Genomic DNA, 17,215 nt, shown 5'->3' on the forward strand with positions numbered 1-17,215 from the left:
TCTGTATTTGCTGTATTCTGGCTGTGTCTCTCAGGGGAGATCTACATCCGGCTCCTGTCGGCCTGCACTTCTTTGCTTCATCCATCTTGTCTAATTGGGTGGTTGTATATGTATGGGCCACATGTGGGGCAGGCTCTGAATGGGTGTTCCTTCTGTGTCTGTTTTAATCTTTGCCTCTCTATTCCCTGCCAAGGGTATTCTTGTTCCCCTTTTAAAGAAGGAGTGAAAGATTCCCATTATGGTCATCCGTCTTGATGTACTTGGTTTTATGTTGAGGTCTTTGATTCATTTGGAGTTGAGTTTTGTGCAGGGTGATAAGATATGGACTTATTTGGACTCTTCTCCATGCAGACATTCAGTTTGACCAACATTTGTTATAGATGCTGTCTTTGTCTCATTGTTTATTTCTGGCTTTTTTTTTTTTTTTAAATAAAACATCAGGTGTCTGTAAGTATGTAGATTTATGTCCTGGTCTTCAAGTCTATTCCACTGATCATCTTGTCTGGTTTTATGCTGATGCCTTGCTGGTTTTATTACTATAGCTTTGTAGTAACAGCTTGAAATCAGAACCCATGAGGCCTTCTGAAGTTCTTTTATTGTTTAGGATTGTTTTAACAATCTTAGGTTTTTGTGTTTCTATATGAAGCTAAGTATTGCTCTTTCAAGATCTATTAAGAATTAATGTTGAAATTTTGATGAGAATTGGCATTGATCCTGTAAATTGCTTTTGGTGAGTTACCTTTACTATGTTGCTTTTACCAATCAATGAGCATGGGAATTTTTTTCATCTTCTGGTATCTTCTATTTTTTTCTTCAAAGACTTGAATCTAAATGTAGCTGAGTCACTAACCTTAAATAGTCCTGAAATCTCCTATTTTACCTTCCAGTCTTAAGATTATAATTTTGTGTGTGTGTGTGTGTGTGTGTGTGTGTGTGTGTGTGTGTGTGTGTGTGTGTGTGTGTGTGTGTGAGAGAGAGAGAGAGAGAGAGAGAGAGAGAAATCTTTTCTTTCACTATATATTTATGCAAGCTACTATCTGATAAATATTCTTTTAAGTTTGGTTCACACAAAGATTTCTACTTGGAAATATATTGTACTTTTCTTTTTTCTTTTTCTTTTTTTTTTTTTTTCGGAGCTGGGGACCGAACCCAGGGCCTTGTGCTTGCTAGGCAAGCGCTCTACCACTGAACTAAATCCCCAACCCCTATATTGTACTTTTTAATTCTTTAGATTTTTTTTGTTTCTAGTAATTTGTTTTCATATTTCTGGTAATTTAAGAGAATGGGGAAAAGGGTAAGATTTAAAGAAGTTAGTAACAATCTTTTAAAACTGGAACTTCTTAGGCTGGAGAGATGGCTCAGCATTTAAGAGCTGCTTATCCAGAGGACCCAAGTTCAATTTCCAGCACACCCACATAGCTCACAATTGTCTGTAACTCTAGTTCCAAGAGATCGGCAATCTCACACAGACATGCAGGCGAACTCCAATGTGCATAAAACTAAAATCTTTAAAAGAAAAATGTTACTTCTTTAAATGTCATAAATGTTGCCCTTTTCCATTAAATCAGTCTCTCATAGTCTCTCTCTCTCTCTCGTCTACAGACACACACACACAAACACACACCACATACATTACATCTCTGGGGTTACATGCATATGTATACACAACTGACTTTTTGTGTGGATGCTATAGATCCGAACTTGTGTCACAATGTTTGCACAAGTCCTCTTGCTCAGTAGTCCATCTCCAGCCCCAACTTCCCAGTTCTTGACCTCTAGTTAGGCATATGTTAAGCCTTCTCACTCTTTTTCCCCCTTTTTTTTCTTAAATCTACTGTCCTCTTTTTCTCTGGTTTATTTTTGACTATATATTTTATACCCTGATTACCTGTTTAATATTATCATTTGTGCCACTTAATATCATTTGTGGTATCATTTTAAGTATACTTTTTTTGAGCACTTAATATATTCATAAGAACCACCCAGCTCTGATTTCCTGCAACATTCTCACTCACCTGTCTTAAAAATATAACTCACTGTGTGTGTGTGTGTGTGTGTGTGTGTACATGTACATACGTGTGCATGTGTACATTCACTGTGTCGTGGTCAACCACACCCCTAAGGAAACTGACTCTTTTTCTTTACAGTTGTAAGTGGCTCTTCAGCTAAAGATGATGAACCCTTTGTTCCTTCCCTCTTCATAATGGAATACGATCTTTTCCAGGAAACATAGCAGCAATGAGATCAAAACTGTGAAATTCTTGTCATGTACAGATAAGAGTGTTACACCTCAATCCAACAAGACTCTTGCTCTTACAACCTTTCTGCCCCGTCTCCTCCAGTGTTCCTTGAGCCTTATCAAGAGGGGGCCTTTTTGATGGTGTCTGTTTTGAGATGGGGTTTCTTGAACCTAGGCTGGCTTTCAATTCATTACCTAGTAGGGAATGACCTTAATGATTCTTCTCCCTTTATTTTCCAAGTGCTGGGATGACAAGTGTTAGCTGTGATGGTAGTCCTAGCCCTTCTTTTCAAAGTTTGTCTGTTCTTGATTGCTGTTTACATTGCTGTTTCTTACCCGTTTTACACATAGCTACTCTGTGTTTCTCAGCTGTAGTCTTTCTAAATATAAACCTATTGTATCTGAATGTTAGTGACACTCAAAGTAACGGATTATATAATTTATCAGATAATTGTTAAGATTCTGTTATATTTTAATTTCTTAGAGTTCCAAGGGTCTGAGTTAAGGTAACCCCTTTATGTGCACTTCAGGAGCTAGTGGGTGTTTACACTGAGAACTGCAGAGCTTTGCACAGTGGCTCTTTATATCTGAGTGTAAGACTATGCTATAAATTTCAGGTCCAGAAATACTTAAAAGGTGTCTTTTTTTTTTTCTTTTTTGCTGTTTCCTTCATATTTTCCATTCATATATTGCTTTATTTGCCTTTTTCATAGAAACTAATTTTTTACATTAAGTTGCCCCTTAATTTTTTCTTAAATTTTATTGTAAGATTTAAATTTACATGAGAACTAATGAAAGATGGAAGATATAAAAATGAGATTCAATGGAAATAGTAGAAATTGTTAAAATGTGTAGAAACAAAGCACACAATTTTTAAATTACTATTACTAATCTTTGTGTACTCGAATTTGTTTATCCTGTTGCTTTTTTAAAGCAAAATGCAGATCATGCTAGCCTGGGCTCACTGTATAGCCCAGGGTAGTTTTGAACTCTAGTTCTTTCTGCCTCTGCTTCCTATATATGCCATCACAACTGGGTTATATTTTCTATTTGAAAATGTTTGGTGGGGGAGAATACAGATTATGTCTGTACACATGTATGAGCATATTTGTACACACGTTTGAGCATGTGTGTACACATGCCTGGGCATGTTTGTGTCAGGGCCTGCATGGAAGTCAGGAAAGTGTCAAGTGTTGGTCCTTCTATATTGTTCAGAGTAGGGCTCCCCTCCCCCTATTTATTCATTCGAGAATTTTATATATAAATGCAATGTATTTTAATGCTGTCTATCCCCACTGATCCCCAACTTTCCCTTGATTTAACACTTTTCCCTCCCCTCTTTATGACATCTTGAGTTTTTAACATGTATAACCTGCCATGTCTAATTAGTGCTGAGGCAGGGTCTCCACTGTTTGCCACTATAAATACCAGGTTAGCTGGCCCGTGAGCTTCCTATCTTTACTGTTTATCTTGAACTATGGGATTATAGACACGTGATAGCTTTTTTTTTTTTTTACATGATTGCTTTTAAGTCCAGCTTTTAAATGGGTTCAAATGCTTAGAAATCAAGTGCTTTACCCAGTCTTCCATCTCCTCAGCCATATTTTCTTTTCAAGTTTTGTGTGTATACGTGTGCTTGTATGGGTTTATGTGCACCACTTACAGGCTGGTGCCTGTGGATGCCAGAAGAAGCCCTCAGTTCCCTGAAGCAGGAGTTCCAGGCAGTTGTGAGTCACACGATGCTGGGATCCAAACCCGGATCCTTTGCATGAATAGTTTGTCTTCTAAACCCCTGAACCGACTGTCCAACTTCAATTTCTGTTAAGATAAAAAACTAAACAAAACAAAACCCAAGCTTTTTGTAGATAGGCAGTTTGTCATTTCTCACAAACTTGTTTAATTGAGAGAGGACGGTCGGTATCTGACGAACAGTTTTTCCTTTTAAACATCTATATTTTTTTTGTTTTTTTGTTTTTTTGGTTTTTTTTGCTTTTGTTTTTTGTTTTTTTGTTTTGTTTTTTTTTTTTTTTTTTTTTGAGCTGGGGACCGAACCCAGGGCTTTGCGCTTCCTAGGTAAGCGCTCACCACTGAGCTAAATCCCCAGCCCCTAAACATCTATTTTTTTTTAAATTTTTTGTTTATTTTTTATAAATGATCAGAATTTATTTTCTTTGCCTTAGACATTTCTAAGATCTTTTTAACTGTCAGAGTATAGCATTTAGTTTTTTCACTTTTACTTTTATTAATACATGACAAACTATGATTAGTTACAAGACTGCAAGGAAGCCAAGTAATAAATTATTTTTTTGAATTTTGTAGGACAAATGAAAAGGACTAAATGTGCTGACATTGATGTTGAGACTCCTGATTCCATTCTGGTTAATACTAATCTTCGAGCGCTGATCAACAAGCACACCTTTTCAGTTCTTCCTGGCGACTGCCAGCAGCGCCTGCTTTTGTTGCTTCCAGAGGTGGACCGACAGGTGTGTGCGTCAAGCATAAACGGTTCTGTAGCTGAATGAGTCTCAGTTTTCATCATTGTCCTCATGTATTCTAAGCTGTGCTTAAACTGAGTATGGGGCTGAGGATGTCTTAGATGCTTAGGTTTACTTCCTGATTACAGATGTGTCACCATGTTGAGAGAGAGAGAGAGTGTGTGTGTGTGAGTGTTTAGCTAGGGTAAAACCCAGGGCTTTATGTGCAGTAGGCAAGCACTCAGTTAATTGAGTTACATGCCTAGTTCTCAAGACTTGAGTTTGAAGACTATCTGGTCTGCAGAGTGTATTTCAGTACAGCCAGGGCTATATAGAGCCCTCTCAGAAACAAACAAAAAATATATCCTTTTATGTATTCCTATAAAAATGTGATATTAACAGTACTGTTATGTTACTTTCCTTGGAAATATCTGAACAAGGTACCACCAATCCACAAAAGAAACGGTTCCATCCAAGTTTAGTTTAGTAAAGCAGTGAGTTTTAGCATTACTTTACAGGACTTTGGAGCTGGATTGCAAGAAAGTCTCCCCTGGTATTGTTGACTCAAAAGCTGCTTCCCTAGGGCTCCTTTTCCAATGAGCAGTCAACTTGCTCAACTGGAGTTTACTGCTTCAGATACAGTTTCTCGTGTTGTATGAGCATAAAATTATTTTCGTTGCTACTTCATAACTATGATTTTGTGAGTATATGGATTGTAATGTAAAATATATTTGGAGATAGAGGTTTGCCAAAGGGGTCATGACCCACAGAGGCTAGATGTCAAAAGTTTCAAAAGCTGGAGTTAAAAGGACTGTGGGCCACTTGACATATGGAACTACGAACTCAGGTTTTTGGAATTGCTCTTAACTGCTGACCCATCTCTCCAGCCCCTATTCACCTGAAATTTTTATACATTTATATTTTTGTTGGAGTTCTACCAGGCCTGATAGTTAGGCCTGGAATCTCATCTAACTGGAAGAATGAAATAAAGGGATTAAAAAAAAATAAAAATAAATGGGGAAGGTAATATATATTTCACAGTAGTTGGGAGTCAAGACAGGAGGATCGGGATTTCAAGACCTTATCTGCATGGGACCCTGTCTCAAAACAACCACCACCAACAAAAGGAGGCATGGGAAAGCTTTCGTGAATGATTCATTCAGTAAGCTGGTCACCATGCAAGCATGAATACCATAATTCACATCCACAACAGCTACTTAAAGGCCAGGCAGGGCGATGTATCTGTAATCCCAAAATTGGGCAGAAAGAGACAGCAGTATTTCTGGAACTTGAGAGTCACCCATTCAGGACAAACTTGAGGAACTCAATCTTAGTGAGGAACTCCATCTCTTTTTTTTATTTTTATTTTTATTTTTTTTTTTTTGGTCTTTTTTTCGGAGCTGGGGACCGAACCCAGGGCCTTGTGCTTCCTAGGCAAGCGCTCTACCACTGAGCTAAATCCCCAGCCCCGAGGAACTCCATCTTAAAAATAGAATGAAGAGGGGTTGGGGATTTAGCTCAGTGGTAGAGCGCTTGCCTAGCAAACGCAAGGCCCTGGGTTCGGTCCCCAGCTCCGAAAAGAAAGAAAAAGAAAATAGAATGAAGAATGGTAGAGGAAGGCCTGATACCCCACTCCCACACATACTGGACACTGGACACACATGCATACACCAAAGCAGTAAACAGAACAGTGCCAAGGATACAGTTCAGCAGGAGAGCACTTGCCTAGCATGTAGGAGCTCATAGGTTTAGTCTCTTTCCTTTTTAATACTTACTAAGATAGCATGAAAGGGGGCCGTGCTGGATATCTTTAATCCCAGCACTCTGGGAGCATAGGCCGCAGATCTCTGTGAGTTCAAGGCCAGCCTGCTTTACAGTGCCAAGTTCCAGGACAGCCAAGGCTGCTGTTCTCCACACACAACATTTTCCCTAGTATGTAATAACAGACTGTATTGCCTAGTTTATAGTAAGATTCACAAGGTAAGCTGCACAAATCATTATATTGATTGACTACAAAGTCATAGTGAAGTGCTTCTCATTCTGAAATCTGTCTTCTTTTTTGGTTTTTGAGACAGGGTTTTTTCTCTGCGTAGCTTGGAATTTGCTACGTAGACTAGGCTGACCTGGAACTCAGCGATCTGCCTGCCTCTACCTTGAGAGTGTTGGGATTAAAGGTGTGCACCATCACACCAGCTTGAAGTCTGTTTGCTATAAGACTTGATTTGATGCCAGTTTCTTAGTGCTTAGTGCTATACTCAGCACATGTTAAAACAGTTCAGAGTCCTTTGGATAATTCAGATAATCAGATATTCTTCCAGCAATAGGGATTAAAGGAGAAGTGTTCCTAGTGTCTTCATTCTCTACCTTATCTCTTCAAAACAGACACTTCGGAGGATACCATATTAATTCTTGATGGGAGAAACTAGGAGATTGATGTTTCAGCATGATTCTTAAGAGACTTTGTTTAATTTCATGGGTGCTCTCATTTGCATGTGTTCCTGTGTCTTGTATTTTGTGTTGTTCCATCCAAGTACAAGTGTGGGGAGTAATAGGCTGAAGTGATATAAAGCATACTCAATGCTTCTCTGTGGCAAGCTGATGCTATTTTCTCAGAAGCACTCATGACCCTGTGCCTTCTCATAGAAGTTTGTTGGTTAAAAGATATATTTTTTAAATGCGTATGAGTGCTTAATTGCATGTATGTATGTGCACTGTGCATGAGTGCCTACTGCCTTAAGTGGCCAGGAGAGTGCCCTGTATCTCCTCGAACTATAATTATGATGGTTATAAGCTATCATGCATGTTCTGGGATCCAAACCTGGGTCCTCTGCAAGAGCAAAACATGCTGTTAACCACTAGCCATTTCTGGTCATCTCCTGCCATGTGTACTTTTAATGAAAGGGATGTTAAAAGTTTTCTAGTTCAACTTCCCACAAAGGGAGTCCTATAGCATTTTTAAATTTGTGTTTTTTTAACAGGAAGCTAGTTGGCCAGTATTGATAAGATAAAGTATTAATAAGATAAGATAAAAACTGGGAAGACAGTTTTATTTAGGTTTCCATATGTCAATGTGGATAATGTTTAAGTTGAAAATATTGTAAACAAAGTAATTTTGTATATAATTTGAGTGGACCTTTCCCATATGTTTTAAAGAGAAGTTAATGTTTTTTAAAAATGAAGAGAGAAAATTCAAATTTTAGATGTATATGTATATAGGTTTTGGTTTTTGGTTTTTGGTTTTTTTTTTTTTTTTTCATTTAAAAAGTGAGGTGATTAAGTGGGTAAAGGGATTTCCAGTCAAGCCTGACAGCCTTCGTTCCACCCTAGGACTCAACATGGTACTAGGAGAGAGCGAACTCCTGCAAGTTGTCTTCTGACCTCCACACACACTGAAGTCCTTGCACACGGTGGGGGAGCGCACGCACACAAACAAATGCAGTAGTCCAGTGCTGCTCCACCACCGCCGACCCCACCCCCTCGTTATTTTGTACTTAGTCCTGGAGATACATCCCTGGGCACAAGAAAAAGAGTTGGCAAAACATTAGAGACAAACTTAGCAGACACTTGGAGGGGGGTTGGGTGAGAGAGTGGGGGACTAATCTGTGAATAGTCTCAGTTTGATGAAAATAAGTAGAATACTAAGAACGGCACACTTCACAAGACCACTGCAGCTTACACGTTTAATAGCCATGAAGCAACAGCAAACAACACAGGTTCTACAGAATCATCTACCATTTCAACTTTGACAAAATTTAAATTATATGTTAATACTTGTTGGTAAGAAAAAGAATGCTGGGCTGGGGATTTAGCTCAGTGGTAGAGCGCTTACCTACGAAGCGCAAGGCCCTGGGTTCGGTCCCCAGCTCTGAAAAAAAAAAAAAAAGAACCAAAAAAAAAAAAAAGAAAAAGAATGCTATTGTATGTTCATATATTGCTTGTAGTTTTAGCATTTTAAGAAAGTAGTAGAATGTCTCCTTACACACTGATTGTGTTTTGTTCTTGGAATGCAGTCCTTAGATATAACAGTCACTGGTATAGCTGGACAAGGTGGCACACTCCTTTAATCCCAGCCCTCTACGTTCAAGGACAGCCTAGATTCCATACATAGTCATACCCTCTTTCAAACAGAAATAAAACAAAAAGAGCACCAGTACATTCATCTCTGCCAGAATGTTTGTTGCAACTTTATTAATTATAGGGAGTCGTTGGTAACAAAGTGAGTGTTTGCCATTGGGAAACTGACAGATCAATTGAAAAACATTCATAAAATGAAATAAAATGCAGCGATTTGAAAGAAGCTAAATTTGTGCCTATTGACTTGAACAGACTTTCACAATGTAGTCTGTGAGAAAACCAAGATACAGTGTGTTCTGTATAACTTGGTACAAATAACTCTGATCAAAAGAAAAAATAACATGTATTTTTAAGTGTTATTCAGTAAACAATATCTTTACAACAGTTGTGAAATGGAGTTGAAAGGTGAAAAGGAGAAAGAGGTATATACACATTTAAGGATGTTTTTGTAAATGAGAAAAATGTTGAAGTTCTTTTTTTTTTTTTAAAGCATTATAAAAAAGGAGTTAGCTATGTTTCTGTGTATGGATTGTACATACATCCTGTTAACATGAAGTGAACATTGTTGCACCTTTCCTTTGAATGTTTTCCTCCCCCTGGCTTGCTCTTCGATATAGGTTGGTCCAGACGGCTTGATGAAGTTGAATGGCTCAGCCCTTAACAATGAGTTCTTCACTTCGGCAGCTCAGGGCTGGAAGGAAAGGCTCTCAGAAGGTAAGTGTTCTGCCCTGTGGCTCCCAGGGTCTGAGTGTCCCTCATTTCTTGAGATAATGGAATAGATTTCAAAGGTGAAAGTATTGGATTCTCTAGAGGAACAGAACTTAATAATGAATTTGTATACAAATGCATGCGCACACATGCGCGCACACACGGGATTTATTAGAATGGCTTACTGTGGTACAACTAATCTGGCAATAGCTGTCTACCCAGAATTTAGTAGTTGTTCAGACTAGGAGACTGGCTATCTGAGCTGGTTGTGTCTGCTGGAATCCAAAGAAGTAGGCTGCAGTGCCAGGGAAGGAGTGGACTTGCCAGTGAGGTGAGCAGACGAAGGACAGGTTCCTTCCTTACACAGACTGCCACCACTAGAGCTGTGCCCCAGAGGTCTTTCCACTGCAGATGAGTTCATTAAGAAGAGAGCATCCGGGGCTGGGGATTTAGCTCAGCGGTAGAGCGCTTGCCTAGCAAGCACAAGGCCCTGGGTTCAGTCCCCAGCTCTGAAAAAAAGAAAAAAAAAAGAAGAGAGCATCCCTCCTAGCTGCTCAGACAGGCATGCTTTAGTTAACTCCAAATGTAGTCAAATTGACAGTCTAGAGCAGACAACAGAGTGAAGATCATTGTTCCCTAAATTTAGATTTTTTGTCCTGTGTGAAACAGATACCTGTTGCCCCTGATTAACATTAACTCCAACAGTATAATTTTTTTAATGATTTCAGTCACTTGAGAAACTAAAAACATACTTTTTTTTAGCTGTGAGCCTAACCTTAAGAATTGAGCCATCTCTTTAGTCCTACATTATGTTTTAAAACACTGTTTCTAACGTCTCTGGTTTAATATTCCAGATTAATACTTAGGAACTGACGCTCTCTCTATTAGACAATTGAAGACTTAGTTATTTTATGGTGCTTTGCATTCATTTGGTAAACAGCAAAATAAGTCCCTTTTTCCTGACAACTCCAATGACATGGAGAGTGAGGGAAATCAGTGACAATTAAGGACCTAGTGTGCTGTTTCACATACATAGAGTTCCCTCAGCTGAAGCAATGGGACATGTATGAACCATCACTGAGAGATTACTGGCCTCAGTTACTTGTCCTTGTATGTCTGATTTAACAGATTTACGGAAGGCAATAGTAAATTTTTTTCTTCAACACAGGGTGTTTTTGGTGTAACCCTGATGGTTCTGGAACTCACTTTGTAGACTAGGCTGGCCTCAAACTCACAGAGATCCTCATGCCTCTGCCTCTGAGTGCTAGGATAAGAAGAGCCTTCTGCCACGACTCCCAGCTAATAGTAGAATATTTTTTAAGTTACTTATTGTTTTCACTATGGTATATGATACCTATCAATAGTATCAGTTCTTTGTTATCTTAGTTACTTTTCTATTGCCCTGACAAATCACCATGATCAAGACAACTTATAGAACAAACCATTTAATTGAGGCCTTGCTTACAGTTTAATAGGGTTAGCCTATGAACATCATAGCTGGGAGGAAGGCAGCAAGCAGTCAGACATGGTGTTAGAACAGTAGCTGAGAACTCACATTTTATCTGCATATTGGAGGCAGAGAGAGTGACTCTGGGAATGGAGTTTTGAAACATCCTCAGTGACATACCTCCTCGAACAAGGGCACACCTCCTTATCCTTCCCTAATAGTTATACCAACTGGGGCCAAGCATTCAAACATATGAGCCTATCCTAGCCATTCTCCTTCAAACAACCAAAGTGTATCTGCTTCAGGAAAAACATATACTAAATTTAGAAAAGGAAAGGATGGGAGAACTCTGTGGCTGCGGCATATATCATTCTTCTCATTGCCACAGTTGGTTCACCTGTTCTGACTGGTCATCTCCCTTGCTTAAGATTCCTGTGGAAAGGGGCTGGGGATTTAGCTCAGTGGTAGAGCGCTTACCTAGGAAGCGCAAGGCCCTGGGTTCGGTCCCCAGCTCCGAAAAAAAGAACCAAAAAAAAAAAAAAAAAAAAAAGATTCCTGTGGAAAACCTCCTAAGACTGCACTTCTTGGAACTGGACAAACTGAGACAGATTAGCTGGGAATGGAATAGATAGAAGGCTTTTAAAACCTCAAAAGCCTTCCTCCAGTGACATGTCCCCAACCAAGAAGCCACACCTCCTAATCCTTGCCAAACAGTTCCACCAAGTATGAGCCCTAATTATTCAAATGTAGAAGTTTATGCGGGCATCCTCATTCAAACCACATTAAAATTTTTTTCTGTGTATGAATATGTTTATATGTATATGATACTGAGTTGTGAATCCATCTATGTAGAAATCAAAGAACAGTTTTCAGAAGTTGGTTTTCTCCTCTCACTGTGGTTTCAAGGAGTTGAATCGGATCATCAGGCTTGCTCAGCATGTATGTTGACCCAATGCCTGCTGAAGTCTCACCAGACCAACATGAGTTTTTGTTTTCTTTTTAATTTTATGAATGAGTGTTTTGGTACACATATATGCATCAAATGGGAGCCTTCAGAAGAGGGTGGAGACATTCCTTAATTCACATGGGTGCTTGAAAAAAACACCAATTAGCAGTACCATAAGAATAAATTGGAGGCCAGATATAGTCTCACACACACACACTCACAAACTCTTGGGTGTTCAAAAACAGGTTGGTCTCTGAGTTCAAGACCAGTCTGTAGCCTACATGGTGAGTACTGGGACAACTTTGCAAAAAGACCTTGTCCATAAAAAGAGAAAGATAACAAATTGTTAAAGGATTGATTTCTTTAATACCCACTTTAAAAGAATAACTGTTCATTTGTTCATGTTTTATGAAGCCATGGACACTAACCCTGCATGCGCAGAGTTCAGTGCTTTTTTTTTTTGTTTTTGTTTGTTTGTTTTTGTTTTTTTGTTTTTTTTGTTTTTTTTTTTCCGGAGCTGGGGACCGAACCCAGGGCCTTGCGCTTGCTAGGCAAGCGCTCTACCACTGAGCTAAATCCCCAACCCCGTGTTCAGTGCTTTTTATTCATTGATCTATGATTCATGATAGTAACAGAAGTTCTAGGCTTTACTGACAGCCAAATTCTTCCTCTCCTATTTCTTTGTTCAGGACTGTGATTTCCAAGCCCTCTTTACATATTTTCATTTCTTTGTGTCATGTTCATGTGTGTCTGTGTCTGTATAAATTGAGGCACATGTGTGGAGGTCAGAGAAGAACTTTAGTAGTCAATTCTCTTCTGATTCCAGGCATCAGATTCAAACATTCAACATACAAAGCAAGCATTTTCGTTTATCATTCATCTCACCAGCTCCCCTACTTTTTTGCTTTCCTTCTTACTTCCAGGAGATTTATTTTATGAATATGAGCACACTGTAGCTCTCTCCAGACACACCAAAAGAGAAGAGGGCATCAGGTCCCATTACAGATGGCTGTTAGCCACCATGTGGGTGCTGGGAATTGAACTCAGGACCTCTGGAAGAGCAGTCAGTGCTCTTAACCTCTGGGCCATCTTTCCAGCCAAACTCCCATCAGATCTTAAACTTAGAATTTTTCCCATTCTTGTTTCTTGACATTCTGGATATTAGAGTATAATAGGAGAAATCACCTATCTGAACCGTCATTTCTGTTGGTCAGCTGTTTTTTGTAAGGCAGTCTTACTATAGAGCCCAAGCTTGTAATAACCTTCCTCTAGCTTCCAAGCAACGTGGTACAATTTTTGAAAACTGACAACTGAAAACTGCCTACCTTTTATTTGAATCTTAATGGTTTCAAGTAACTTTTTATTATGTAGTAAAGGCCTCCAGTACAGTTTTTCTTTGAAGAATCCTAACTTTAAAATCCCAAAGTATTCAGTTATTTACTAAAAACCCTTTTGTCACTGTTCTAGTTGGCTGTGAGACCTAGGAGAATGGAGCTAATAAATGAGACAGACTAAAGTTTCATGATGCAATGGCCAACTTTCTTCAGTGCATCAGTCAATTTATCCAGAGGGTAAGAGGTGTCACATAAGTCACACACAGCAAAATAGGTTTTTCCACAGAGGCCTATAAATAAATAATAACCAGTTATAATGACTAATCTGAGGTAAACTTGCTCCTATCTGATATACCTGGCAGGGGCAAGAAGACAAAATCCAAAACCAATTCCATGTTTTTTTAAGAAATTGAGGTCACAACTCTTGTCTTTATTTCTTGGAGTTTTCTTACAAGAACTGAGAAATCAAGCACAACTCTGTTAGGAAACCAATTCGAAATAGATGTTAGAGGTGAATAGAAATCTGCATGATAAATGTTGTTTATAACTAGAAGAAGACACTTTGGGAAACAGCTGGAGCATAATAAGTACTGTGCGCCTTAGCTGCATATGGAAGATAACAGGATAGTTTGTGACAGTGTCTGTATTCTACCTAGTGGTGTTTCCCTCTCCTTTCTGTCTTGCTTCTTTGGGAGGTTGTTACTTTGACTTGATAATATTCTGTTCTGGTGTGACTCATTCATGATAAGAATCTATGAATGCTTTTCTGTTGATGATATTGTAAGACCCCGAAGTGGTCTTACCTCAGGAGCACAGCCCACAGATCACAAACTTGACAAAGGGATCAATGCAATACCAAGAGGTTTAATGATCCACATACGTGAGGTTGCTCATCCTCACAGGGAGAGGCAACAACAAACCCAAAAAGCACACATCTTTTATTCTTTACATAGGGCAGACTTCAGCAACAGGGTTATTAGTTGACTTATTCTTATTGGTGGAACACAGGACAAAGGATCTTGTCAGGTATTGGCTGGCCTGCTCAAGGGGCTGTTCTTGGCTTAGTCACTTTCCTTATCTAGCCCTGCACCTGGCCTTGGAAAATCATTGGGAAAGGGCTAAGTTGGCAAGTTCCTTAGAAGGGGTTGGAACTGGGTGGCCGGGCAGGGTCAGGATGACATGTTGTGGTTGTTCTCGGGATTTACCACAGGAAGGGGTAGGGAGTTTTTCTGAGAACAGTTATCTTTGTTTCATCTTATCTTAGCTTGAATTTAGTCAGTGAGGCCTAGTCATTCTGACTACTAAAACTTTGTCATATCATTAGGCAACCTAACGTCAGATGTTGGTTTCTCAGAAAGGTCACAAGTTTGTCATATCACTAGGCATCCTGACGTTAGATGTATTTCTCAAAACATTGTTTTTACAACTTTGTTTTTCACATCTATGGAATTTTATTTCTTCAGTGTCATTTTGTTGATACATTGCAGGTGAATTTACCCCTGAAATGCAGGTGAGAATTCGACAAGAGATTGAGAAAGAGAAAAAAGTAGAGCTGTGGAAGGAACAATTCTTTGAAAGTTACTATGGTCAGAGGTAAGCTAAAGCAGACAAAGGCCATTATACCAAACATGTAATTAAAATCTTTTCTTCTAACTAGGAGATGTGCATCACTGAATCATAACACACACTTTATTTTTAAACGCTGCAGTCTGAAATAACGTTTGTTTGTTGAATTTTTGGACACCAAAAAAAATCAAAATAAAATTCTATTGGATAAATTTAATATATAATAGATCTGTTTGGTTTGAGTAAGATTACGTATTCCAGCTCCTGTTGTTAAGTCTCCCTTCTTTCTGCAAAGACTTCATTGACCACAAAGTAAAGACTTTTTTTTAGCTCCAAGTGTAAGTGTTCATCGCCTTTAAAGTCACTTAAGATAGATACCTACTAAAATTAAGAGTCTCAAATGCTGATTTTTCAGAGGAAAGGATTTTAATTACATGTTTGGTATAATGGCCCATCGTCACGTGGCTCTTAGTAGTCTTTTTTTTTTTTTTTTTTTCCTTTTCTTTTTTTCGGAGCTGGGGACCGAACCCAGGGCCTTGCGCTTGCTAGGCAAGCGCTCTACCACTGAGCTAAATCCCTAACCCCGACTCTTAGTATTCTTGACTGTTTAGGCTAACAATATTTTGGGAAATCACTATAAAATGCACAGAACTCTCAAGTATTATTCTATCTCATGAAAAGCCAGTCTTTTCGAAGGAAGGACTCTAATTATCTACATAGATAGATAAAATTGGTGGTAAGCATACCCTTATAAGTCACAATAAATATGTGGGTGTACATGCACAGTGTGGAGTTGGTTCTCTCTAGCATATTAGTTCCTTGGTTCACACCTAGGTGGATATCTCACTGGCGCTACATAGACTTTTTTTATTACTAATTCTTTTAAGGTGCTAGAGAGGGTTTAATTGATTGTTGTTGGTTAAGTAATAATATAAAACATTAAGAAGAGTCACTGGTGACCCTTAAAAATTAGCTTCACTGTTTCCAAACCACACTGTGCAAGTCCGAGCTGACTTTCATCCCCAGGTGGCTCAGAATTTAAACAGGCTCTACAAATTCAGTTCTAATTCTTAGCTTCTAGAGAACATTAATAACTGACTGCTCAGGTTTTCCTTAGAAGTCTTGGGCCAACCTTCCTACAAACACTAGTGAACAAAATTGATCACAGTTCCAACTACATCTCAGAGTAGGAGCACTTGACCTTTCTTTAGGTTCTTCTAGCTAGCCTGTGAGTTTCAAGACATTATGAATCCTCTATAAGCAGAAGTAACATTAACAGCCACCACTGTAGAACTTTCACTGTGTACCCAGTGAGTACTTCACATGGAGGAACTTTATCAGTAGCAACATAGAAGTTAATTTCAGTGTACAAGTAAAAGAACAAAGATGCAGAAGCCTACCTATCCAGCCAGTATCTTATCAACGATTGTTATTAGAGCCAGGATTTGAATTTAATTACTTTGGCTCAAGAGTTCTACAGAAAAATACTGTGTGTCAGGGGTTTTCTAGTTATTGACATAGTCTACTTTTCTCGTGTTTTCAGTAACATGAACTATTTCTCAACTAACAGCTCCTTCTTTTTTTTAGTTCTGGCCTAAGCCTTGAAGATTCACAGAAACTGACAGCTTCCCCAAGTGATCCCAAAGCAAATAAATCCCCAGCTGAGCAACCAAAATCCATACTTCCTTCAGAGGCCTCTCCTGTCAGCACCATCCCAGTGTTTCCTCAGTCCGAATGTAAAGAAGAAGCAGTGCAAATACCATCACCATTCAAAAAAGAGAGCCAAGATGAGGCCAGGCCAATCTCTCAATCCCCAGAAACTGTTCTTGCATTGGCTAGCAATACAAATGAGCTTATCACCGTGAAACCCATCAAGAGCCCTAAGGATGAGGGTCTCTTAGAGCAGAAACCAGTTGCCTCTGCTGAACAAGAATCTGAGAAAGAAAATCATGTCACCACATCTAGTAGTAACGAAAGTGAGAACCAAGAAGCGTTAGCTATATCCGCAAGCAAACCTAAAAATGCCGGCTTTGAAAAACCCACCACCACAAAGCCTGCAGGAGCCAGTCCACTGGGCCCTGATATGCAGGTGCCTCCAGCACCTGTTAGCGACCACATCCCAGAGAGTCTCAAGAGGAAAGCTGCTCTGACCCAAGAAGAGGCCACTAGCAGTTGGGAGAAAAGACCACGGATCACTGAGAATCGCCAACACCAGCAGCCATTTCAGGCCTCCCCACAGCCCTTTCTTAATAGAGGGGACAGGGCCCAAGTTCGAAAAGTCCCACCTCTTAAGGTGAGAAAGTGCTTGTTGTACCTGCTACGTTTCGTAACTGGTGGTGTTAACATAGAGCCAGTAGTGTACATTTGATATACATATAACTGTGGTGTCATATAAATAAAATTAGTAATAATCAGGCTTTAGGACTG

At 39.2% G+C, this 17,215-nt stretch overlaps 1 protein-coding gene across 7 annotated transcripts in view; it reads left to right on the plus strand.

The window, feature by feature from the left end:
- Positions 1 to 17,215, plus strand: part of Asxl2 (ASXL transcriptional regulator 2) — an 88,575-nt gene that overhangs the window by 57,791 nt on the left and 13,569 nt on the right. For all 7 annotated transcript variants that reach the window (XR_015621853.1, XM_087553083.1, NM_001446914.1 and 4 more), the window contains 4 exon segments: positions 4,559 to 4,722; positions 9,405 to 9,501; positions 14,710 to 14,815; positions 16,376 to 17,081. Coding sequence is in view for 6 of the 7 variants with exons in the window: in XM_087553083.1 (XP_087409209.1) it covers positions 4,559 to 4,722; positions 9,405 to 9,501; positions 14,710 to 14,815; positions 16,376 to 17,081 (1,073 nt within the window). In the remaining variant the exon portion in view is untranslated.

This window comes from Rattus norvegicus, chromosome 6 (genome assembly GCF_021556685.1).
Source record: "Rattus norvegicus strain SHRSP/BbbUtx chromosome 6, alternate assembly SHRSP_T2T, whole genome shotgun sequence".
Taxonomy (NCBI): domain Eukaryota; kingdom Metazoa; phylum Chordata; class Mammalia; order Rodentia; family Muridae; genus Rattus; species Rattus norvegicus.